Below are 27,368 nucleotides of genomic sequence, written 5' to 3'. Positions count from 1 at the left end.
AGTTTGCTGTGTCTGTTGAAAGGGCTATGTATGTAAGCAGCCCACATAATTAGGATTTTGTTTTGTATTTTCTCCAAAAAATACAAAATGCATTTGAACACTTCCATTTTTAAAAAAAACAAAAGAAAAGGATATCTGGGACATTATAGCTTTTTTTTCTAATATGTAATTACATCTGAGTGCTTGTCAGAAAGTACACAGTCCATCATCTGTCTCTGCTTTCAGCCTTAATAACCCCCTACAACAACTCACTGCTTTATTCTGTGTCACTTAACAGTTGAACTTTAGCCGTGCTGTTAGACAATGCAGAGCAATATTCCAAACTTTTCTCAGGTCCAGTTGGCTTGTTAAAAGCCGCTATTGGCTGCTGTTGTTGTTTCCATTCCTTTTATTCCCTGAACACTGAGGAGCCCAGGTGTTGGCAGTGAGCAGATTGCATGGCAGCAAAGTGATATTTTGATGAGGTGACAGTCAGCTAGCTTTGCAACTCCGCTGTGCAACACAGTGACTGGCCACTCCAATGGGACCAACAGATTCTTAGGTCCACACAGCTGGCAGTGGCTCTTGCCAACTGTGGCAGCTCCCAATCACAGATGTTCAGGCAGCTACCATTGGCAACATATAACCCTTTTTGTTGACCTTATTCACAAAAATAGTGAGATACATATTAAGAGTAAAATGCTGCAGCCCTTACTAAACCTATTAATGGAATATATTGAGCATATGGGAGATTAGCTTGTTGGTTAAGCATAAGCAGAAAACATAAACAACAACATAAAGACAACATAAAGAAAATGTCCTCACTAACAGATTAGCATGAAGCAGTATCTCTGATTACTGATAGGTAATTTAATCTTTTTCTTGTTGTAGTTGACAACTTTTTTAGACTGTTTTCTTATTCACAATAGAAAATAAAAAAAACATATCAAATGCTTATATTGATATATTTTATGATATTGTGAAAATATTATCTCATTTTGAATTTTTTGGCAGCACTGTGTCCTAGCAGAGCAACGGAGCAATTAACTCTAAGTTGTACTCAAAAGAAATAGCTGGATGAACATTTTGCAACCAATTAGGCTAAGTGACAACAGGGCAGTAACATGATTGGGTATAAAAAGGACATCTTAGAGAGGCGGAGTTCTTCAAAGGATAGAGGTTTAAAAATATTGTCTCTAGATAAGGTAAAGTAATACCTCATCATCTACAGTACATGATAGTACATATTAGTCATACTATCGTGTACAAATAGTTCGGCATGGAATGTTTTTAGTTTCACAAAGTTGCCTTTTAGTTTGTAAAGCACTTTGTGCAGCATGAGCTGTTGGAAAGGTGCTATATAAAAAAAAAAACTGACCTTGACCTTGACAAGCTAAAAGAGCATTACTGTTTTATGTTGAGGAAACTGTGACATTCTAAATATAATTGATTTAAAAAAAATTATTCTCACAATGACAACACTGAGTGATCCTGTTGGTGAGCTTGGAATAAATCTGTAAACGAAGAATTTGTCAGCGTGGTGACTGAAGGGAGTAGATCATGTGCAGATAATATTGTGTTCCATGATATATGTTGGCCTAACTTAGGCAAATTTTATCCTCCATGGTCACCAGTAAGTCAATGGGTACAAGACTATCAGGAAACTCCATTGAGAAAAATAAACTGCCTGACTGGAGCTTCATCCAGGAGACACCCTGAGAGAAAACTAAAATAACTCTGTATCAGGGCATCCAGTAGTTCCTGTAGTTCGACTGGAGGCGGGGAAATTTGTGGTACACTGCTAGGTATGGTGGCGGCAATCAAGGCATTTTGTTTTGGTCACTTTGTCAATGGGGATGAATCATCCCTGTTTCCCGGTTTCTTAAAGGTGCCCAGAGGCTTACCATTTGACAGGCCTTTGGTGTAACTTAGGATCACCCTTTTTTAGCTCTTTGAGGATACTATTCCTCAAAACTTCATTCCTGATAATCATAACATCTGCCAGGACGATGAGCAAGTTCCATGCTCTGTCAGTCCACAAGAATTAATGCAGATTTTTACTGGAAAATATGGGGTTGTTCTCCGGCCGGTCTGTCAAACTATGGTTAGTTCCTACCACTGGCATGGAGAAGGTTTTTCAGACCAGATCTTTTTCTGTTTTGATAAAAATCTGAATGATCTTTATTTGGCCAGATTTGTGCACACAAGCACATTTTGGTTTTCTTTGCTCTCTGCATGCAAAAAACAAACACACTAATGTTTTGTTAAATATATACAATAAAAAATTCCCCTTCACACCTGTGGACAGTTTGTCTTTCAAACTTGATGAGTTTGATGGCCCTGTGCAGTAAAGGAAAAACAAGTTAGAGAAAGTCTCAAGAAACTATGAAAACAAGTACCAAATTGAGTGGTGCAATGTGCATATGTGCATATGACCTAAGTGATATAACAGTAGGTTATTTTATAGTTCAGAAATAAGGAAGAAACTTTCTATCTGGCAGCTGGCTTTAGTAAACAGCGCTCTTTAGTGCTTGTCTAAAAGCAGCAGTTTGACCAGTTTATGTTGAGGATCTTCTTAGCCCTGGACCTGTACAGGTCCTGGATGAGGGAAGATCAGTGCTGATGATTGGCTCTGCAGACCTGATTGTCTGTTGCAATCCTGCCCTGTCCTTCTTTGTGGCTGAGCAGAACCAGACAGTGATGTGATGTGCAGACATATGTGCACATGACAGACTGGATAATGGCATTGTAGAAAATAACCAGCAGCTCCTATGGCTGGTTGAACTTCCTGAGTTGATGGAGGAAGTATTATATTATTACTATGCGACGCCCATCTTCCAGACAGAGTCAAAATGTGAGGACCACTTCAGATCATGTGATAAGGGGGATACTAGGAATCTGAATTGATCCCCAGTAGAGACACTCTTGTGTAGGAAGGTTATTGTGGGGGTTTCTGAGAAAGTTCACCAACATCTCCACTTTTTTGACCGGGAGCAGCTCCAGGTGGTTCTGACTGCACCAATGAACGAGCTGGTCCACCTCCTGTCTGACTTGTCATCGTTCTGGATGAGACCAGTAATGGTGGTGTCATCTGAGCAGGAAGCTAGTGATCCACTGACAGGTGGAGGCGCATAAAGCTTGGTTAGCTTCCAGTGGAAGATGTCTGAGATTACGGTATTGAAGGCTGAGCAGAGGTCAACAAAGAGTATCCTGGCGTATAGTCCTAGGTTGGTTGAGGTGATGTGTACAGTCCCTTACCGACTGTATCCTAGGCCAACCTGTTTGGCTAGTAAGTAAACTGCAGGGAGTCCAGCAGAGTCTCTGCAATGTTCTTCCGGTTGGTTCAAAACCTGTCTTTGAAAAGATTTCATGACAACAGATGTAAGAGCAACAGGCCTGCTGTCATTTAATCCAGTGCTGGTGGACTTTTTGGGACTGGGATGATGGTCGAGCGTTTGAAGCAGGAAGGCACATCACACAGCTCCAGAGAGCTGTTAAAGATTCAGGTGAAAATAGGGGCTAGTTGGCTGGCACACACTTTCAGGCATGACGGAGATAGGCTGTGTCCCAATTCAGGGTCTGCACGATTGAAGTACGCATTTCAAGTGCGATTACGTCACCACCACGCAACGACGGCTGTCCCAACTCGAAGTGTACTTCAAATGCATACTCCAAATGCGCCGTCGATTTCCCCAAATATCAAGCGTGGTCCCATATATCCCACAATTCATAGCGCGGCGGTGGGTGTGGATAATTTTGCCGCAAAATACGGCAGAAGGGAGCGGCCAAAGAGTGAACTGTCAAAAGTAAGTACTGAATATTATGTAGTTTATGTATGTGCGAATGTTTAATAATGAAGAACATTAAAACATTTCTGTTGGCCACATGTCGGCAAAGTTGTGTGACATTAGTAATGTTTGTACTTTCAGCGTTAACTTGGTTTTAAAGCCTCTACTTCAATATATATATATAGTCTACCTTAATCTTACAGAGAATGTGATGATTTTATGGATAATTAAAGTCAGTCATATATCCACAAACACAACAAGCTGAAAGTCAGTGAATCTGAATATCACGGCACAAGCAGGATTCACTGCACTGTTAATGTTAGCTATGTTATATTGCTGCCTCTGTTTGGTGGTGTCGAGCCAAACGGACTTTAACGTGTGTTTGAATGAGCTGACGGTTCACTCGTTAAGCTAAAAGAAAGATGCTTTAATCACAGGAGTCACACATGTGTCCACTGTACCATCTGGGAACTCTTCTTGTTTAGCACTCGTAATAACACAAACACTAAATCCTCCTTCTCTTGTGCTGGTTTGTAGCAGTGTATACACCTGAGACTGTCACCTGTCTGTCTGTCCTGCACTCTCTCTCTGTTTCTTTCTCTCTGATTGTGGAATAAAAGTATGAACATGTATTTATAAGTTACACTTGTGTTTGAATCCTGCAGCTTATCACACATTTGATTTCCATGTGTGACAACTGCAAGTGTCCAGAGTGAGGACAGACTGAGGGGCCCACTGCTGCACATCATCTGTGAGGCTTTGCACCCCTGATGATCCACCAGGACAAATTCAGCAGTGTGTGAGGAAGAGGAGGAGGAAGAGCCAGCAGCAGCTGACAGATGGATAGAATAGCCAGACTGTTCCCTGTTTGTGAAGGACTGCTAGAAAAGTTTACAATAACTAACTGTCTGTCCTGAATCAGTCTTATTAGGTAATGTTCAAATAATATTGTCATTCCAGTGTTTTCAGTGTGGGAGAAAGTACAACCAGAAAACACTGAGGGAAAAAAAAGCATTATCATAGATTTGTCCATGCCTGATGATAGCTATATACCGAGCATAAATGGCCTCATTCCCAGTGGACCATGCCATTTCTCTCTTTCCAAGTCCTGCCAATTCACCCTGACTTCTGGTACTTGTTTGGAGTCAAGTGAAAAGATTCCTATTATTTAACGGTCAGGCTAACATTTGGTTGCAACAGCAGCCCCAAACTGTTTGACCCACTCCACAAAGCCCTATATTGGATTCTCTCTCTTCTTGAAATTTCCTGGTTTTATCCCCTTCCACATCACCTGATGGGGATAAAACTGTTTCTTCTCTTCAGCATGGCATCCCGAGTTTTGCCAAAATATGCAGGAGCGGTTCCTGCCTTCTTCAGCTATTTTTGAAATTGACCCAGTGGTCTTTGCAGCCTTACTATGGGGCCATGAAAGGTAAAAACTATCTATCCTCATCCACTCACACAACCGTGCTATAGTAGACATAATTAACAAAGGCCAAAGCAATTCCCCTTCCATCATACCCTTCATGCAAGTACAGTGACTACTTCCTGGGACACATGCTCGAATGTGTTCCTGCATGCTTTCTTTGGATTCCTACACTGTTCAGAATTTACCTCTACATCAATGAAATTCCATCTAGATCTTCATGCCTGCATGAGCAACCTTCATCGTGAGACAGTCATATATCTAAGACTGAAGGGAGCAATTATTTTTTTCACAGCACTACAACATGTACAGCACTGTACTGATCTGTTATATACAGAGATGGGCAGTAACGCGTTACTGTAATTTGATTACTTTTTTCAAGTAACGAGTAAAGTAAGGAATTACTATTGCAAAAATGCTAATTAGATTACCGTTACTTTCCCGTAGGAACGCTGCGTTACTGCGTTACTAAAACCGTGATTTTTTTGCAAGAATGTCTCACAACAGTGACGTAAGCGAGTGCGCCGTTAGTGACAACAGCTGTGTGCAGATCAACAAGGGATCACATATCGATTGTGGGAGAGAGTATGAGCGTGCAGCGTTTAAAGCGTGGAAGTACTGACCTTACTTTGAGTTTGATTCCATAAAAAGTGACAAAAACATTAGTGTCCATCGTGCGTGGGAAGAAAACTTCTTTTTACAGCGAAAAAAACCCCTAAACTTCCAAGTAAGCACCGAGTGTGCAAAAACGTAATGGGAAATTCACAGAGAAACTCGCGGATTCTTCAACTGACCGCGGCACACCTGCACCAGGGTAAACCTCCGCCTACCGTAGTCCTGCTTTACAGGTGAAAATAGAGCAACAGGACCGCTGAGTCTTTGACTTTATTTATTTTCTGCTTTGTTTTACTTGCATCTATTTGAAAGAGTGAGTGTAAACACAAAAAGTATTTTATTTTATGTGCTGGAATGTTTAGAAAATGTGTAGAAAACTAATTTATTCAAGTCAGAGAATGTTGCATATAATAAAATTTTTGCTTGATGCATAAAGTTAAAAGATTAAAACTGATAAAACAAGTTAAAAAAAGAGACTTTTCCATTTGATCACATTTTGTATGATGGATTATGTAGAAAAAGTAGAATTGGGCTGAAAGATCTATTGCTTTATCACCTCTTCAGGTTGTAAATCGTGTTTTAAAAAATTAATTAAGTAACTAAGTAACTAAGCAATTAATTACTTTTGAAAATAAGTAATCAGTAAAGTAACGTGATTACTTTTTGGGGGAAGTAATCAGTAATTAGTTACTGATTACTTTTTTCAAGTAACTTGACCAATACTGGTTATATATATCACTCAATGCCTCAAAGGCACAAAAAATTAACAGTAAATCATTGTACAGTCTTAGTGTAACTTAATGAAATATTGTTGGTCATATTATTGTTTTCAGTTAAATCAGACTTAAGTCTAACTGTGTTCCATGTCTCTATACGCAAAATCAACTTGGCAACTTAGCACTTTCCTTCTAGCAGATGTAGCTAGTGTAGGCTCCCAGAGAAACTGTAACATGTACTTGAGGTTATAACGGGAAGACAGAAAGAAAAAAATCGGTGGAACCTATGTTTTGCAGATTACGGTAACTCTATTTTTCTTACATTGCCCAATCTAAGTACAACTTGATGATGATTTAACATGATGATTTCCTTCTTTTTTGAAAGAAGGAAGTTATAATTTAAGGGGGTTTTGTAACTTCAAAACAGGGAAGGTACGTACTACAAGAAAAGGCTTTTGTGTTTCTGCTCATGGAGTGAAACTATGGAACAGTCTGAATATGGAATTAAAGCAATGTCCAAACATAAAACTGTTCAAAAAGAGTTATAAAAATATGATCTTCTCGAACTATAAAGAAAAGGAAAATATTGAAATTAAGTTAATGTCTCTATTTAAAAAATAAATAAATAAAAAATAACAATAATTCATGATGTGATATTATAGTATATAGTATATCAGAAATCTGTTCACTATTTTTATTACAAATTATATCAGAAAGGAAGCTGATATTAACTGATAATTTATGGCAAAGGGGTGGGATTAAATAAGTGTTTACTTCTTCCCACTCCCTTTCAACATGTAAATTAATCAGAAGGTTTTTTTGTATGTATTTTGTATAGTATTTTTTTTTCTTATTTTCTTTTCTAAATGTACCTGTATATTGTTCACATGTTGAAATAAATTACCAATCAAATCAAATCAATCAAACATAATAGTATGAGAAATATATCTAATGTAAACAAATTTAGGGCAGGAATAGGTACTCTTGTTCGCATAAACATTTTTCATATTTCCAAACTTTATAAGCCCTGTATTAATATTCATTACAGTTTGGGTAAAAGGTTATGTGAAAGAAAAACAAAACAAAGGCTGATTATTTTCTTGTCTACAGCGTGCTGTGATAGGTGAGTGTGTCTGCATGTGTGTGCCCTCTAGCTTGACCATGACTCATCACTGGAGCTTTTAAACTCCAGCTAACCCTCTGGGGTATTACATGTTCTCATCCTTGTCTCTAGACGGCTTGAGTGAAGATGATCCTCATTAAAGTGTCCAGATAGAGGGCATGTGTCTTTGTGGCTTCTCCTGTTCTCACACTAAGAAACTCAATCTGACAAATCCTCTTATAAAAATATCATTCTCTCACCCTCCCATCACAGACCCCGTTCTCATCAGACATCAATGCCTCATTTGTCCTTCTTTATTTGCACACAGCATTGATCAGGTGAAAGCAGAACTGAATCTGGTTCAGGCCATGTGGAGGACTTGTCTTTCACTGAGTATTTTTGCTGGGACATGACATGTGAGGTATGTCGATTACTGTTAATATCGTCTCACCAGCATGCAGATGAAGAGTGAGGTTGCCGTCTCATCAACTACAATAATTGAACTGTCATCCAAATTGCCATATTGTCCAGGTCTCTTCTTGTATTCCCTTTTTATACATTTCATGAAATTTTCATCACCTCAGAGGGGGAGTTATTTCCTGTCTTCATTTATTCATCTAACTTGAATGGTGTTCAGGACAGGCTGACAGTGAACATGATCTACAGCTGTGTTATATCAGATGAAAGCTGCATATTTATTAAGGAACACTCAAGACACCTAACAACACAATAAAGCCATACTTTCTTCAACTAGCAATTGGTGTATGGCTCAACACGGACCATTCTACCAGCAAAGAAACAAAGAAAAAATATTGCTCCCTTCACATGCCCTTCCTTCACAAGTGCAAAAAGCTTTCTCATACTCAGAACCAGTGAGACAACTATCCCCAACTGACCTTTTGAACACCATGTTACCCAAACCGATTCAAATCAAACAACTGCTTTAAGCTTTTTGGTAAGTGTGTTTTTGGTTGTTTACAAAAAGACTAATATTCTGGGATCTTTTAATAAAAACAACAACTTGAAAAAAATAGTCTGAAAGAATAGTCTGTGCATTTCCCACATACTGACCACTGCAAATTGGAAAAAGTCAGTTCAAATGTGTGACCAAATACCACAGTGCTCTCTGTGGTAGAACAAGTTTGACAACCAACATGTATGATAACCAACCCTGGTCTACCCTACTTATTTGTTCATTTAAACATTTTCACATCGTTAAGATCTTTTCATGCAGAATGACTGCTAAATGTTCCAGAACAAACATGAGGAGAACTGAATTTAATGTTTTAAAGGGACCATAGAAGACACTGAATCATAACTGTCAAAACAGAGTGTGAGAAAACAAAAATCAAGGTGAAGTTTGAAACATCTTCCCTGACGTTCTATGATGAGAATAAACAAATTCAAATGTGTCAAAGGTAGGCTGTTTGAGTTCTCTTATTCATTCTATTAATGTTTTAATTATTATTCTTTTCTCAGCTTTTCTTGGAGGATGTGTTCATTATCACATTCAGGCGCTTGCAAATGAGAGAAATTAGCAATGCTCTAAGAATATTATGTCTGTAGGGTGAGAATAGGCCAAACTTTAATGCTAGATGTGAAAAACTTGTGAACAGTCATTAGAATAGCATAAATGACCAAACATGCAACGCAATATTACAGCGAAGCGGGGTCCACCATGTCCGTTTCACGCTTTGCCTCTCCAAAGTGTGAAGTGGACACAGAAGTCTCTTCCAGTAAAATCTTCCAGCGGGGAGAGTTAATATATTTAAAGCGGAGAAGTCGTTAATGGCCAAGGAAGGTATGAAGTACATTTCAGGGCTAACATGTATTTACACCTAATTGTGTTAGTAATGTCTGTTTAAACATTCTCCCATGATGTTTAAATGTAGTGTTGGATTGACATAAAAACATCCCTCTGCTCTTACTGCAACTTCTGTATATGTGTCCATTTCACACTTTGCCTCTCCAAAGCTTTGCCGTGATACTGGATACTAGATGTGGGGGTTAAAATATTCATTTTAGAACTTCTGTGAGAATCATGACATTCTCTGGTTTCTTATTACAATCACAGTTATTCAGTAGTGGTTGTCCATACAACCACAGGAAAATTAAAACAGGGATATAACACAAACTAACACAGAGCCCTCTGAGAGCACCTGTAACTATACCTATAGCTGAATTTACAATAGCACATTAACAAACTGTAAGCGTAGTTTAAATACTTTGTGCTTGAATTTCTTGCCACTGGCATCTATTTCTCCCTCAACCCAACAAGTTGGGTCAGATGGATGTCATTCTCTAAGCCCCGTTCCAGTCTCTTCCTGTAATGAGATTGCTTTTGTTCTCTCTGATATTGTTTTTGACTTTACATACAATATAGAGGGCCCCAGGATGAAAATAGATTTCAACTGACTTAAAGTAAGTTGATACTAATATGTTTAACTTGTCCTATTTGAAATTTCTTTTATCTAAAATGTTCTTTTAATATCATACGTTAAAAAGAAGCACTTCCTATGAACTGGAAAAAAAGAAGAAGCTGCAGCTGGAGGCAGAATTTAAATTGCAGGAGCACTAGACACTCTTTGAAAAAATAGGAGGTCACTTCAGGTACCAGTGAGGGAAATGATTTATATACTTATTTATATCACTTAGTAGATCTGGTAATAATACCATTACCCTCCAAAAATGAGAAATAAATATCATTTGAATGGGGATCAAGACTGCAAGAAAATCAATTATTGGTAGCATTTAATTAATTGTTAATAAGCAATGATAATAGAAGTGCTGTGTTGTCAATTAAAAAAAAGCCAATCATGTTCTTATCTATGTGGTGCTACCTAACTGTCAGCATGCTACTGCTTGAAGTACAGAGGTTTAGCCTAATTGTACAGAAATTAGGGGTTTTACTGTATAATTACATATTAACTATAATATATAATTTTTTCTAGGCCTATACCATACTCAGTGACAAAATATGTTAAGTTTATTTTGTTTTTCAGAAGCCAGTTGATAATTACTTTGCAATTTGTTGATTATTTTGTTAATATTAAAACTTGTTGTAATGGTACCATAAAAACTACTTATTTATGACTTAGTACACATTTGTTCTGTGATACCTAACCATTTAAATTTGCCTGATGTGAGTGCTGATGTGGAGTAGATAATTTGATCCCCTCAGAGGGGAATTCACATGAAATGTCAGCATGATAGATACCCACAGACCCTTATCAAAAAGGCTCTGCCCACTGAGTCCATGGCATCCTGCTAAACCACCCATGTTACCCAGGCAACAAATCAGGGAGGAAGTGTTTTGGTTTCTCTGTCATAGACAGTATACTGGTTAACTGAGGAAGATGGTGCAGGATGCATGCTGAGGAGTGGGGGGTCACTCTTGGTCTGGGCTGCCCACAGCTTTTGTATGTCTGTCTCATTTCACAATCCATCAACCGAGCGTGACTGTCAGGCGAGCCTTCAGCTCCAGCAATCCATCAGGGCCTGTCACCCAGCCATCACAACAGAGAGATGAGGCCCCAACATTCGAATTCCATTAGCCCCAGTTATAACGCCAGGCAGCCCAGCCAGCCAGCCAGCACCTTGTCTAGGACCCAAAGAGATAATAAAATGACGAATCAAAAACAGACTCCACTGCTGACTTCCCTTGGGATATGCTGAAGTATCAACACTACATTGATACACAACATGGTTGATGTTACTTTTCATTTTTTGTCTTTTCATGTTTTCTCCAAAAATAGAGTTTTGCTTTTGCTTCTTTCCCTCCTCCTTGCAAAAAGGACTTAAGCTTTAAATTAAAATCATGGGTTTGACTGGCATCTCTGGTTTTAATGGTGAGATATACTTAGAGCTCCAGAAAGTGACAAACACAATTTCTCAAATTATGAACACACATGAGTTTTTTTGAGTCACATTCAAGAAAAGGACAAGTTGATATTATTCTCTATAGGGAGATATGTATGATTCTGTACCAAAGCTACCACAAGCAGATGTTACAGCAGGTGTGTAAATATTAGTTTTTGAATAAATAGAATTTGCAAATGGGACAAGTTTCACCTTAATTAAAACATACACACAAAAATATCATATCTAGGAAAATGTCATGATAGCTTTCACAGCAATCTTATCATAATTAAAAGCATAATGAAATTAAATTTTTAATTATCAGAATCACCATGACAACCCCTAATCACATTAATAAAATCATTTCTTCATCAATATATATATATATATATATATATCCAAGAAGGATGCAACCCATAACGGCAATGCTCAGTGGCTAGAGGATCTGAGGGCTGACCACAGCGACCTCCCTGAACAGGGTCCAGTAACCATCACAGTGGCAGATATCCAAGAAAGGGTCTCCAGTATGAAGAGTTGGACAGCACCAGGGCCCGACATGGTTCACGCCTACTGGCTGAAGAAGCTGACTGCACTCCACGAGCGTCTGGCAGCACAAATGAACCAGCTGCTAGTTAACGAGAGACACCCGGAATGGCTAACTGAAGGCCGGACGGTCCTGATCCCCAAGGACCCCAAGAAGGGACCGGTCCCCTCCAACTACCGACCAATAACCTGCCTCAGTACTACATGGAAGCTCCTGTCAGGCATCATATCGGCTAAGATGAACAGGCACATGGGTCAATACATGAGCGGGACACAGAAAGGAATTGGCAAGAATACCAGAGGCGCAAAACACCAGCTACTGGTAGACAGAACAATCAGCCGAGACTGCAAGACCAGACTGACCAACCTGTGCACTGCCTGGATTGATTACAAGAAGGCCTATGACTCAATGCCCCACAGCTGGATACTGGAATGCCTAGAATTGTACAAGATCAATGGGACCCTAAGAGCCTTCATCAGGAACTCAATGGGGATGTGGCGTACAACACTAGAGGCCAACTCCAAGCCCATAGCACAAGTCACCATCAAGTGCGGGATCTACCAAGGAGATGCTCTGTCCCCACTGCTGTTCTGCATAGGCCTGAACCCCCTCAGTGAGATCATTAACAAGACTGGCTACGGATACCGACTACAGAACGGAGCAGTTGTCAGCCACCTCCTGTACATGGATGACATCAAGCTGTATGCCAAGAGTGAACGAGACATCGATTCACTGATCCACACTACCAGGCTATACAGCAATGACATTGGAATGTCGTTCGGACTGGAGAAGTGTAGTCGGATGGTAACAAAGAGAGGGAAGGTAGTCAGAACTGAGGGGATTGAACTACCAGAAGGCAACATTGCAGACATAGAGGACAGTTACAAGTACTTGGGGATCCCACAGGCGAATGGGAACCATGAAGAGGCCGCTAGAAAAGCTGCAACCACCAAGTACCTGCAGAGGGTCAGGCAAGTCCTGAGGAGTCAGCTGAATGGTAAGAACAAGATCCGGGCCATCAACACGTACGCCCTGCCCGTGATCAGGTACCCTGCTGGGGTAATAGGCTGGCCAAAGGAGGAGATAGAAGCCACTGACATAAAGACAAGAAAGCTCCTTACCATGCATGGAGGGTTTCACCCCAAATCCAGCACCCTGAGGCTGTACGCTAAGCGGAAGGAAGGGGGCCGGGGACTGGTGAGTGTCAGCACCACAGTCCAGGATGAGACAACGAACATCCAAGAATACATTAGGAAGATGGCCCCAACTGACCGAGTGCTCAGTGAATACCTCAGGCAGCAGAAACCCAAGAAAGAGGAGGGAGACGAGGAACCATCATGGAAGGACAGGCCCCTGCACGGTATGTACCACCGGCAGATAGAGGAGGTGGCTGATATCCAGAAATCCTACCAGTGGCTGGACAAAGCTGGACTGAAAGACAGCACAGAGGCACTAATCATGGCAGCACAAGAACAAGCTCTGAGCACAAGATCCATAGAGGCTGGGGTCTATCACACCAGGCAAGACCCCAGGTGCAGGCTGTGTAAAGATGCCCCAGAGACAATCCAGCACATAACAGCAGGGTGCAAGATGCTAGCAGGCAAGGCATACATGGAACGCCATAACCAAGTGGCCGGCATAGTGTACAGGAACATCTGTGCCGAGTATAACCTGGAAGTCCCGAGGTCAAAATGGGAGATGCCCCCAAGGGTGGTGGAGAATGACCGAGCTAAGATCCTGTGGGACTTCCAGATACAGACGGACAAAATGGTGGTGGCTAACCAACCGGACATAGTGGTGGTAGACAAACAGAAGAAGACGGCCGTAGTGATCGATGTAGCGGTTCCGAATGACAGCAATATCAGGAAGAAGGAACACGAGAAGCTGGAGAAATACCAAGGGCTCAGAGAAGAGCTCGAGAGGATGTGGAGGGTGAAGGTAACAGTGGTCCCTGTGGTAATCGGAGCACTAGGTGCGGTGACTCCCAAGCTAGGCGAGTGGCTCCAGCAGATCCCGGGAACAACATCGGAGATCTCTGTCCAGAAGAGCGCAGTCCTGGGAACAGCTAAGATACTGCGCAGGACCCTCAAGCTCCCAGGCCTCTGGTAGAGGACCCGAGCTTGAAGGATAAACCGCCCGCAGGGGCGTGCTGGGTGTTTTTTTATATATATATATATATGCAGAACATAGGCAAAAATTTCTGTTTCATAAAGCTAATTACAAATGTTCTATTTCTATTCAGAGGTAAACAGGAAGTCAGTCATTTGGGGTTTGCTCAGATAATAGATTCTCTTAAATCTGAGAATTGTTTCTGCTATTAACAAAGACAAAGACAGTAAATAAGATAGTACTGATCTACATAAACGTGTATTTTCTAAAGTGCTGAATGACCTCTTGCTCCATGTAACATGTATTATGAAGATTACACTCTATTCCCTATAGAGACTGCTTATATATGAAAGACAACAAAAAATGTGTTAGTGTCAACCAGCAAGTGCCAAATGAGCAAAGGATAAGATAAAGATTGTAGAGGCGTCCATTCCAGACAGAAGTACAGAGAATTAGCCAACATTTTATTGGAGACCATTTCATTTAAGACAATTAAATATCAATATTGTTGTGACTCTAGTATGTGACTTTTGACCTACTTCATGCACTGCTCTACTTTCCATTGGAAATTGTAGGAGATGTCATGCTGCCTCCACTTTGTTCAGCTAAGCTCCAGTATTAGTACCCTGGGTTTTTAGGTAGGTAGAGAAGATGAGCAATGTTGTCTCATCTTGTCATTGTTGCCTTTCTCCTTAATCCTTCAGGCAGTCAATTTGAAGGCAGCGAAGTGTGAAGCCCTATAATGATGGGTTATTGACCCGTTTGCTGTTTGGCAATGAGGAGAGAGACAAAAAGGATAGGTTCTGTTTCCTGTGATATTTAGGTAGCTCTCTGGCACTGAGTGTAATATGACGGAAACTGATATTTCTTATGTCTAATGGCTATGCAAATATTAGTAACTGTTTGAGTGCAGTTCAATGTAATCCGTTTCATCTATTTTCGTGTGTGTTTGTGTGTGTTGTGGGGGGCTCTTTGTTTACCATTTTTAGATAGCTAAATTTAGCAAAATACATCAGAAGGTATGGATTAAAAACTTATATGTCAATGACACAGAGACATTTATGGTGGTATCACATTTTGGTATTGGACACAAAGAACTGTATGTTCAGGCTCTCTCTGTGTACCAACCTGTAGTATTGGGTTGCATTAACCAATGAATCACAAACACACAACCTGACATTCCAGGATAATTTTTTTTTAACTTCTACTACTTATTGTAGGGTCAATCACACAATATAAAGCGCCTTGAGGCGACTGTTGTTGTGATTTGGTTTTGTATAAATAAAATTGAACTGAATTAAAATGTAATGTAAAAGTTAAAATGACACTTTTGACAAAATAAAACAAGTAAATCTGACAAGTATGAAAAATTATTAATATAGTGCCATGAAAAAATACTTACTTTTACTTACTTTACTTACCATTATTGGAGAGTTTTTCAGTCAAATCAAATGTAAAAGCTGACTGTGGCAGAACATGCAAATATGTAAATGTAAGCAAACTGGAAATTAGGAAAAGCAAAAAAAATGTTTTTTATTTTGCTAAGAAAAAGTGACGCTTGCTATCTCATCCAGAAAAAAATAACCCCAGCTTCTTAGAAACACAGTTGTGTGCCCTTTTTTGTCCAGGTCTGTTCGCTCTCTCTCTCTCTCTCTCTCCCTGTCTCTGTCTTCCTTTCTCTCTCTCTGCTCTCCATGAGGTTCTGGTGGTTATCTATCTTGACATGAAGGAGGGAAAGCCTCAGGGTAACACTTGACAGGGATTCCTTTCCATGATTCTTGGCAGCTCTCTCCATTCCCTTGCTGTCACTGTAGGGGAATATAAGGGAGTCATAAAAGACTGCTGTCATGTCACTGTCAAAAACACTGTATGGAACCAAGACGTCCCACACCAGTGCAGACTGTGAGCTACAAAAATGTGTTTTGTGTGTTGTGACTAGGGTAAAGAAAAGATGTACTTCTGTCTTTGGCTGCCAGTATATGTTTTCATATAAAGTCACTTTTTGGTCAAAAATTTCCTACATAATAAATACCAACACTGATGTCTCCTAGTATATATCTGGCATATATCTTCACCAAGCATATCTTTTTTAAGGACACTTATTAATTTTGAATGTGATACAATGGGTTTGCATATGATTAGAACAGTACTTTAGGCAAATCCAGTATGTACTTTTCATGCAAAGATTAGAGTTAAGGCTAGGGCACCGTTAAAAATGGACAACATTTATCAACAACATCAAAATGATTAGGTCCTTTATTGATATTGTCATGAACTGGCTGTGTGGAGGCAGATGAGGACCCAAACGCAAAACTCACGGAGACAAAAAGCTGAACTCAAAATCACTGCTTTATTGCAGGCTTCAGAAAGAACTGAACTAAACTGGGAATGCTAACTGAGGACCGAGGGAACACAGAAAAGCACACAGGTTCGGGGAGGAGACATTGACGACGCGACACCGAACTGAGGGAGACATACACATAAATACACAGAGGGTTAACGAGGGAAGTGGGAGCACACGGGAAACACAGCTGACACAGATAATCATAACAAGACACGGCAAGAGTAACACAACACTGACGGGAGACTGTCAAAGTAAAACAGGAAGTACACAGAGGTGCAGACAGGAGGAGAGAGAGAGAGACAGGAGAGCATAGCGGGCTGGGGAAACATGGAATAAAACACAAGGAGGGGAGACGAGGGCTCACAGAGACACAGAGGGGCACACAGGGGGTAAAAGTCACAAGGGGAAATCAAATAAGAAACAACTTAACAGAGCAACCCAGGAACCATGGCCTAAATAAAGAACAAAATACAAAAATACATGAAAACTAAGAATGCTGGGCCAACATGGCCCATGATCATGACAGATATGTAATTTATGATACCAGCCTGTCATATTTAAAACAACTTCAAAAACAATCTGTCATGTTTCGGCTGTGTGGCAGGCAGGAATGGACCCAAACGCAAACTCACGGGAACGGAACTTAAACTCAAAAACACAGCTTTATTGCTGGGAAACAGATCATATAAACAATACAAAACTAAACTGGGAAAAACTAATTATAATGTGCACAAGGAGACACAGGGAGAATCACACACAGCTATGAGGGACGACGCAACATGGAACAGAGGGGGACTCTGACATAAATACACAGAAGGTAACGAGGAAAGTGGAAGCAAATGGGGAACACAGCTGAGGATAATTACACGTGACAGGACAGGAAAGACACGGAAACTGAAAATGCTGACACCAGACACAAACCTTCAATGCAACACAGGATGTACACAGAGGCAACCTGGAGGGACAGAGAGAGAACAAGGAGCAGCACATGACGGGGTGAGGAAAACACGGAACACAAGGCACCAGAACTAACATCACAATATAAACACAATTACACAAAGGGAGACACAGGGGGCAACTACATGAGGGAACGCTATTAAAAACACAAGAAACTCAAACTAGGACACTAGGCTCTGAATAAACTAGGGCAACAAAGAAAACTTGGAACATAAATTTATAATACAAAAACAATGAGGCACAAGAAACTCAAAACACTGGGTCCGGCAGCCTCGCCTCTGTCAGTGCGCCCCAGGGCAGCTGTGGCTACAGTGTAGCTTGCTATCGCCAGTGTATGAATGTGTGTGTGAATGGGTGGATGACTGAATGTAGTGTAAAGCGCTTTGGGGTCCTATGGACTAGAAAAGCGCTATACAAATGCAGGCCCATTTACCATTTACTTTGTTTTTGGATCGATTGCAGAGAGATTGCATGTAACTTCATATTTTTAATTGAGCAACAGCATGATCTCTCACCCAAATGGAAATGCCAGAAGGTATCAAAGTAGGGAGAAAGAAAGAAATTGGGCCAAGGTTACTGGAAAAGCAATATGTATTTAGCAATATTGAGATGTTGAAAGTGAGGAAAAAAACTGTCTTTTTCTCTTTGTCTGCGAGTAATAAAAGATAGATGTTATGTGAGTGTTGTCATTGAGCTTTGACAGCCCAAGCTGGTTTCTTGTCAAACAAAAAGTGTACTGTATTTTTTTCCACTAAAGCTAAAAATAGGAAGCCCAGTGCCAGTTAACAGTTGCAGTACTCAGATATAGATGCTTTGTGGTTATGCATTACTACTGCTGGGGACACTGAGGAGAGCTTGTTATCTCTGCAACATGTGTGACCTCCCTCATGGAATTCCCTCTTTAATGACTACTGATGATGTGTACATTCAGGGTGTTGAAATGTATGCTTAACAGTTTACTACATAATATATATGTATATGCAATATATGTTTAAATATATAATTTAAACATATATTGCACTCTCAGAATTTAATTTATAATGTGTTTTGTTCATTAGTTTTATTGAAAGTTTTACTCCAAAGTAAAGAATAATAAAATCCATTTTCATTTTAAATAACAATTTGTTGTAATGAGGCTTTGATTATTGCTTTGGTTACCACATGTATTAGCACAACTATATTTGCATGTTATTTATACTCCTTCAAACATGGCAGCAATACCATTAACTTATTGCAATGTCCTTTTAATTTCACTGCCCTTGAACTATAATTAGTGCTTATTAGGCAAATGATTTCAGCATGGTTACATCCACTTTGCAGTACTCTGAACTCTAGATGATAACTTTTTATCTACTGAGATGAAGCCGCTATCCCAGCCAGTAAAATATATATTACTAGTCTAGTAAAGAAACATGGAATAGTATTTTCCATATTATGTTAATCATCATGATGATAGGTGTAGAATTAAATATTGAATTAGTTCTTCCTCCTGGTCCCATGTGCATGATTGCTATTAAGCCTATTGTAATGAGGCAGAAGCTCCCTTTTAATATTACATGCACAAATAGATAATTTCTGTAGAAAAATTTCAACGGTGCTTGAGAGAGTGGCTCTCATTCATGCTTGATGTCATCCATGCAGACTGACGATTGCCCTATTACACCCATATGTGTATGTATGGAACCATAAATTATTCTTTATTCTGATGTTTCACCACTTTGTCAAGGTATGGAAGATGGTAAATGGACTTGTTCTTATATAGCACTTTTCTACGCTATCTGAGCACTCAAAGTGCTTTATATAACTCGTTCATTCACCCAAGCACTTTTCTAAGTTTTTAATGCTATCTGACTAACATACATACAAATTCACACTCCGATGGATGCACAGGAGAGCAACCTGGGGTTAGTAACTTGCACCAGGATATTTGGCCTGCAGACTGGCACAGATGGGGATTGAACCACCGACCTTCCGGTTAGTAGGTGACTGTGGTACTGACATTCACCATTCCCCGGCCTCTACCACCTGAGCTACAGCCACCCCCAAGAGGATCCAAATTGTCACTCTCAGATGAGAAGAAGTTCATTAGGATGTTTAGGAAACACCAAGGCTTATAAAACACTGAACTGGAAACTGTTTGAACACTAATTTTACATCACAGTGGACTAAGAGGATGCTGAACCAGAAAGAAGCCCCTGTTCAAAGGTCTGCTTTAAGTTTGACTCACGTGTACTGCGACTGGTGTACTGGGAAAATAAAGATCGATGACTATCTCCAAATTCTTCAACTGCACCTGCGACTGTCAAACATGCACAATATGTTTGACAATTGAAACTGTCAAACATATTGTGCATGTTTGACAGTTGCCAAACATAACTGACAATCTGATGTCTTTGCTGTAATTCATGGTGAGGTGGATCAGCAAGTCTATGGCTACGTTCACACTGCAGGTCTTAATGCTCAATTCCGATTTTTTTAATCAAATCCGATTTTTTTGTCTGCTTGTTCACACTACAAATAAAATGCGACAGCAAACGCGCTCTAGTGTGAACGCTCAAAGCGGCCCGCATGCGCAAAAGAAGATGTCACCCACAATGGCTCTGTTTAGACCCAGAGCAAACAGTATTGTTTGACTGATGGCCCTTAATATAAAGACTTCGGACTTTACGTTTCCCAAGTTTTGCTTTAAGTTATTTTGTTATTTACATAATAATGTAAATAACCTACTAATTATCCTTATTCCTGTCAGAATCTGCAGATTTTACAGTACAAATAAAATGTTCACGTTTCTCCAACGTTGTCTTCCCAACAGTTTCACTGACATGTACACTGGATGGCCAGGAAGTGTTCGTGATGTCTTATCAGGGTCTTCTCCGGCACTGATAATTGGCGTCTGTCTTGTGTCAGTGACGTAAAAGACGGATTTAATGCGACATGACCATTCAAACAGCAGTCGCTTTCTAAAACATCGGATATGTATCAGATTCAGTATCACATACGAAAGTGACCCAGATCAGATTTAAAAATATTGGATTTGTGCCGTTCACACTGTCATACCATGATCGGATATGGGTCGCATAGGGTCAAAAAAATCGGATTTGATGCGCTTTCGCCTGCAGTGTGAACGTAGCCTTAGTCTCACTCACTACTGGCGTACAGCTTCATCTCATTGATATAGAGCTGACTAAAGGTCACTTCACTCCTGAATTTGTTTTCTTATTAGCTCTTAGTTCATGAACTTGTTGATTCGGTTGGTTTGAATCATTGTAGAAAACATGGACAATGCAACAGCTCCCCAAAAATGAAGCCAAAACGTCTTTATCGCCCCCTGGTGTCTGGCTGCAGTATAGGTCATAAATCCATGTTAGCGGATGGGACTGGGGTCAGACTAAAATAAATTAATTCTCCTCAGATAATTTTTTTCCAAAGATTCTTTCTTTTGTTTTCAATAGTTCTCATCACGCTGATTGATGTCCAAGGGGTCTCCTCTCCATCATCATAGCAGCTTTGACTAGCAGCTGCAGTCACGGAGAAACTGCTTATCTCTGTTCGGGAATAGCAGATCGAGCGTAGGCTCTGTGAGGAGGGCCAGCGTTTACGTTGCGAAAACACGACCGACTGTTTTAACCTGACAGCCTGAGGTGTTCTTCAGTAAACTGGACTACCCGACAGAAGGACCCGAGGCTCCGCTGCACTTTTTCGGTAAGTTAAATGTGTTTGTAAGCTAATCCATAACTACCGTCCTTAGCTAGGTCCTGAGACCTAGCTAGCTAAAATGAGCACTCACCTGTCAGGGAAACTTGTTTTGTAAAATTCGTTTAGCTAACCCGTGCAGGTGAATGGATTTACCCTGACTAAAGAAATCAAGAGAAACGCCCCGGGCTGCTCAGTCACTAATTACTGTTACTGTACTTATATTGTGTTGTATTGTACTGTAAATGCAACAGGCTGCACTCTGCTTCAGCTCCTGTGCAGAGCTGATTATTAAATGTGTGCAAACAACAGCATGTTTTCAGTCTCTTGCCACATCTGTAAAGACAGTAACACCATTTTTTAAAAAAAAAAAAAGCTTGTACTTCCGTAACTCCTCATTAAGCAGTAACGATGGATTAAAGTACTGTACTGTACTGTAATACGGGAAAAAAAAAGTAAGAGAAGAACTTCAGATCCTGAATGTGTGAGAACAGAGAAGGATCAGCTTTATTTCAATTTTGAGGGATAAAATTTATATTTGAGTTTGTGATGATTCTGTTCTCTTTGTGATTACAGGAGCTGCCCTCAGATTCGGACCTCAGCACCACCCAATGACAGCAGACAGATGCAAAATGAACTGATGAAAATAGTACAAAGGTTAAAGTACCACATGTGCTGTCAGTGAAAGCTGCAGCTGTTTTATTGATAAAGTTAAAGACAAAAAGTCAAAAGGATTAATCACCCAAGTAACTGTGTCACTATACATCAGCATTAACAGGACCTCAGTTTGGTGTTTCAGAGAGCTGCTGATCTCAGACCTGCACAGCTTCCGTTTTAAACACTTGATGTACTCACCTGTATGAAGAGCACATGAGATTTTCTCTGACACAATTAAATAAAACCTGATGAAGGTCAAAGGTCATCACTTGTATGTTGAACTACAAATAGTTTTTTGCAGATAGTGTGTTATTTACCATAAATTAATTCAGAGTTATTCATACCAGAGTAACCAGAGAGGATTGTATATTTTTTAATTATATAACTTTCTACAGGACTGAATATAATATCTTTATGTAAAAGTCCAGAGCTTCTGGGGAGTATCCGAGTATTTATAACATTACACAAAGCAAAGGTCTCCATCACAGTGTTAATGAAATGCTGGGTTTATCCATCTTCTGGCGCGGGCCTACAGAGGAGTGCTGATGATTTCCCTGTGAGGGAGCTGCTGGTGAAGATCATGAGTCCTGCTTGATCAATGCGATGAGCTTCGGCATACCTGGTGTTTCTTAAATGAAGCCTCTCTCAGTGGGTCAACAGAACTTCTGGCACAGGACAGCTGTGTTGAAAGAATAGGAATAAGTTTCTCCAAACCTCTGGACCCAGAAAACCCAGCTTAGTCCTCATGGTCTCCCTCAGTAGTTTCTCCCCATGATGAATGTAGCTGCTGATATAATATGGACTCTATTATTAAATAAAAAGAACAAATTATACTACACTACTGAAACCTCATGCTGCTGTTTTTAAAGTTTCCATGTTACCAGGCTGTAGAGGGCTGTGAAGATTTAAACAGTTTTAGATCCATTACACTCACAGTCTTATGTTAAAATCTCAAAGGACAGCATTACATTTTTGATATTAACAGTAACTCTGGGCCTCTGTGGAGTGTGCAGATGATCTCATCGCTCTCTAAAAATGGATAAAAAAAAAAAAAACAACCTAAGAAGTGCTGAATCCTTCAATAATACAGACTATTAGAGTAACAGATGTGTAGCATCGCTAACTAGCTAGCAACAAGCCTCCAACACAGTGTGTATGCTCGCAGCTAATCTAGCAAACAAATTAACAAAAGAGTGATATTAGAACTATAAGATGATAAGCTGTGTGTCTTTTTTTTTATAATAGTGACATGGTTGTATTTACCTTAATGAAACGAGTCGTCAATCGCGGTAAGCCAGCAAAAAACTTGAGCAGCCAGGCTACATAAAAAGTGTAGGGGGGCGTGTTTGCGGTCACGTCCAGCGGGTGTGTGGGCGGGAGCGTTAAACAGTCGCTCCACGTCAAGTCACTACTGCACAGACTCTGGCTCCAAAAATGCAAGATAGCAGCCTCCACAAGCGGGGTATTTTGGCTTCATTTTTGCACAATGGAGGAGGCGCTGTCGCATCGTCCATGTTTTCTACAGTCATTGGTTTGAATCCCAGCCAGGGCGTGCTTACAGTAAGGATTCCCAGGCTAGATCTAAGCAAGAGAAACATTACTATAACCATAACATCGTAGACACAGACAACATCCATGTATGTGTTAAGGAACCAGGACATACTGTTGAGACATGAATATATGCCAGGGTGGGGTGGCTTTGGGAGATTGGTAGCTTGATCCCTGGCTGTTCCAATCTGAATGCAAAAATATCCTTGGGCAAGATACTGAACCTCAAATTGCTCCTGATGCATTCCTGATGCAGTGTGAATGTTAGAGATAAACTTGTTGTATGAATGCATGTGGGTGAGGCTTGTGTTTGGCTACGTCTACACTAGCCCGGATAAATTTGCAAACAGCGTTTTCGTCTGAAAACCCTCTGCGTCCACACTATCGTTTTCAGTCGTTTTTAGAGAGTTGTGCATCCACATTGAAACGGCCGAAAACGCTTATGTTGCAGTACTGCGCATGCGTGAAATGCAAGACAATTCGACCGGCGTAATTTTTGTCTGCTGTTAATTTACTTTCTGGCTCTTTGAAACGTCGCAGAAAAATGTTGAGGAAAAGCACCAAGTTTTTTAAATGGACTAACAATGAGGTGGAGTTGTTGCTGCGAGTAACACAAAAGTACAAAGTTTCAAAAGCGAGTGAGAATTACAGAGTTTGAGGAAAGCTATCTGGAGCATGTACAAACTGATATTAATCTTTAATATTGCTGTCAAAATTGAGAGCAAATAAAACAACTGCTGTGTAATGCGCTCTGCTGTCTTAGTTTAATTGGTCACATGACTGCATCACATCACAAAAATGTGTCATCGTTTTCGAAAACAGCGTTTTCAAATGTATCCGCTTTCCTTGACCGAAAACGCTGTCTCAGTGTGGACGGAAGGCCAAAACAGAGAGAAAAAGATGAGTTTTCAAATGAAAACGTATTAGTGTGGACATGGCCTTTGTAAAGCATTTTTATTGCTCAAGCAGAATAGAATGCTGTTGCTGGCTGATTTAGCAAATTGTGCTTAGTTTGCATGTATGGGGCCCAGCCATGGGTCTGGCGGACTTGGTTTCACCCCCTCCCCAGTTTCTCCATTGCTCCACCTGTTCCCAGTTACTTTCTTCTGCCTTGCCTCCGGAACTGGAGCTATTTGGGGGGGATTTACGTGCTGGACACACCACTGGTCACAACTCACCGGCTGCTTTCTGCGCCTGTGGATATTCCCTGTGTAGATTCTCTGGGCCTGCCTCTTTCTCCTCCAGGCTGCGGTGGGCCAGAGATTCCTTTAAATGCCGGGTCTGTACGGTGGGACTGTGGAGGTCGAGGGTTGGGTTGGGTGGGGATGGGTAATTGATGGTTCTGCTTCTGCTTTTGTGTATCCTGCTGGGTTGGTTTGGATTTCACCTGTCTTGCTTCTTTTAATGCACAGCACTCTTAAAGAAAATAGAGCATTTGTTCTGTAACTAATACTGTTACAAATCATTTTGTTGTGGATTTGGAAGTAGTCCATTGAGAAAAAACATTAAATCGTTCAAATTTTAATCAGTAGTATTCATTTGATGTAAAGAAACATGTACTCATTTCCAATGTTCTTGGTAAGTCATAGTGTTTATAGTGGCTGCTGGTCTGAGTTTTGAGGTCCTGAATGTTCTTTGTATTTAGCTTGAAGCCATTTTGTTTTTAAGGGAAAATGCTCAGCTCAGTCCAGGGATGTTGTAAGCATCAGTAAAATTTGGTACATCAACATTTTCATTCTCTTAAATAAAGCCAAGGTTAGGAATCTCATTGGGAACCCACATTATTTATCAGAACATCCAGTGGGATCTATGTAGAGATCCATTATTTCAACAGTAAAAGCAGAGCTATTTTGTAAGCTGCATGTGTTCTCTTTGAAGTTGCCTTTAAACAAATATTTTAAATGAAGACTGAGTTTAAAAAGTGATTATCTATCACTTTTGCTTCACTTTGTAAAGCTCAATCTCTGCAAGTTACTTGTCCCAGTTATCTGTCAATTAATTAAGATGTCTGTTTGTCTAGTCATCTCCTGTTTGCCAAGTTAATTAATCTGAAGGCATTTGGTAATACTGAATGAATATATAGCACATGCACAAATATATGGCACTCCCTGAGTGCAATAAACTTAACAAAGACTTATTATCAGGACTTGTGATCTTCAGGCTTCCCTACCTAACTAAATACTACAGAAAATGTGTTTTTTTAAGAGCCTTGGGGTGACTTTTGAAATTCGTCACTATATAGATATAACTAAACTGAATTCAATATAGTTAAACATGATGATGTTTTAATTAATTTATTAATAAGAATGTTATGACCTACGGTGGCCCCTAGAGACGAAGCACGTACAAACTCCAAAACACTTACAAATTCCAAATAGCACGTACAAACTCCAAAACACATTCAAACTCCAAAGCACTTACAAAATCCAAAACACTTACAAACTCCAAAACACGTACAAAATCCAAAACACTTACAAAATCCAAAACACTTACAAACTCCAAAACACTTACAAAATCCAAAACACATGCAAACTCCAAAACACTTACAAATTCCAAAACACTTACAAACTCCAAAACACGTACAAAATCCAAAACACATGCAAACTCCAAAACACATACAAAATCCAAAACACATGCAAACTCCAAAACACTTACAAAATCCAAAACACATGCAAACTCCAAAACACTTACAAAATCCAAAACACTTACAAACTCCAAAACACTTACAAAATCCAAAACACATGCAAACTCCAAAACACTTACAAAATCCAAAACACATGCAAACTCCAAAACACTTACAAAATCCAAAACACTTACAAACTCCAAAACACTTACAAATTCCAAAACATTTACAAAATCCAAAGCACTTACAAAATCCAAAACACATGCAAACTCCAAAGCACGTACAAACCCCAGAACACATGCAAACCCCAAAAACACATGCAAACTGCAAAACACAACGGAAGTGCTCCACGACGCTAGGGGCAGTGTTGAGCGTTTGTTACCTAGAACTACACAAGCCAGGAAGTACATATCCCAGACTTCATAGCACGGCGGTGGGTGTGGACAATTTTGCCGAAAAAAATGGAAGCGGGGCAGCCGAAGAGTAAACTTTCAAAAGTAAGTACTGAATATTATGTCATTTATTTATGCGCAAATGTTTAATAATAAAGAACATTAAAACATTACTGTTGACCACATGCCGGGAAAGTTATGTGACATTAGCGATGTTTGTACTAACTTGGTTTTAAAGCCTTTAATTCAAAATATACGCTGTTCAATAGTCGGCCTTAATCTTACAGAGAATGTGATGATTTTATGGATAATTAAAGTCAGTCATATATCCACAAACACAACAAGCTGAAAGTCAGTGAATGCTGTTCAGTTTGCAGTCCTGAATATCATGGCACAACCACAATTCACTGCACTGTTAATGTTAGCTATGTGATACTGCTGCCTCTGTTCAGTGGTGTCAAGCCAAACGGACTTTAACGTTTGTTTGAACGAGCTAACGGTTCACTCGTTAAGCTGAAAGAAAGATGCTTTAATCACAGGAGTCACACATGTGTCCACTGTACCATCTGGGAACTCTTCTTGTTTAGCACTCGTAATAACACAAACACTAAATCCTCCTTCTCTTGTGCTGTTTTGTAGCAGTGTATACACCTGAGACTGTCACCTGTCTGTCTGTCCTGCACTCTCTCTCTTTTTCTTTCTCTCTGATTGTGTAATAAAAGTATGAACATGTATTTATAAGTTACACTTGTGTTTGAATCCTGCAGCTTATCACACATTTGATTTCCATGTGTGACAACTGCAAGAGTCAGAGAGAGGACAGACTGAGGAACCCACTGCTGCACATCATCTGTGAGGCTTTGCACCCCTGATGATCCACCAGGACAAACTCAGCAGGGTGTGAGGAAGAGGAGGAGGAAGAGCCAGCAACAGCTGACAGATGGAGAAAATAGCCAGACTGTTCCCTGTTTGTGAAGGACTGCTAGAAATGTTTAACATAACTAATTGTCTGTCCTG

General features: G+C 40.0%; 2 protein-coding genes across 2 annotated transcripts in view; one reads left to right on the top strand and one right to left on the bottom strand.

The window, feature by feature from the left end:
* LOC146660224 (uncharacterized) overlaps positions 1 to 8,536 on the bottom strand; it is a 32,892-nt gene extending 24,356 nt beyond the window's left edge. The window contains exon 1 of the mRNA XM_085421596.1: positions 8,523 to 8,536. Within this exon, the coding sequence (XP_085277722.1) occupies positions 8,523 to 8,536 (14 nt within the window). The remainder of the gene's footprint in view (positions 1 to 8,522) is intronic.
* ntm (neurotrimin) overlaps positions 1 to 27,368 on the top strand; it is a 482,200-nt gene that overhangs the window by 283,255 nt on the left and 171,577 nt on the right. The window lies entirely within an intron of this gene.

This window comes from Rhamphochromis longiceps, linkage group LG10 (assembly GCF_057381845.1).
Source record: "Rhamphochromis longiceps isolate RC_006_pf linkage group LG10, R_longiceps_female_GT1.1, whole genome shotgun sequence".
NCBI lineage: Eukaryota > Metazoa > Chordata > Actinopteri > Cichliformes > Cichlidae > Rhamphochromis > Rhamphochromis longiceps.
The sequence above is the reverse complement of the archived record's forward strand: the minus strand, read 5'-3'. Positions and strand labels throughout refer to the sequence as shown.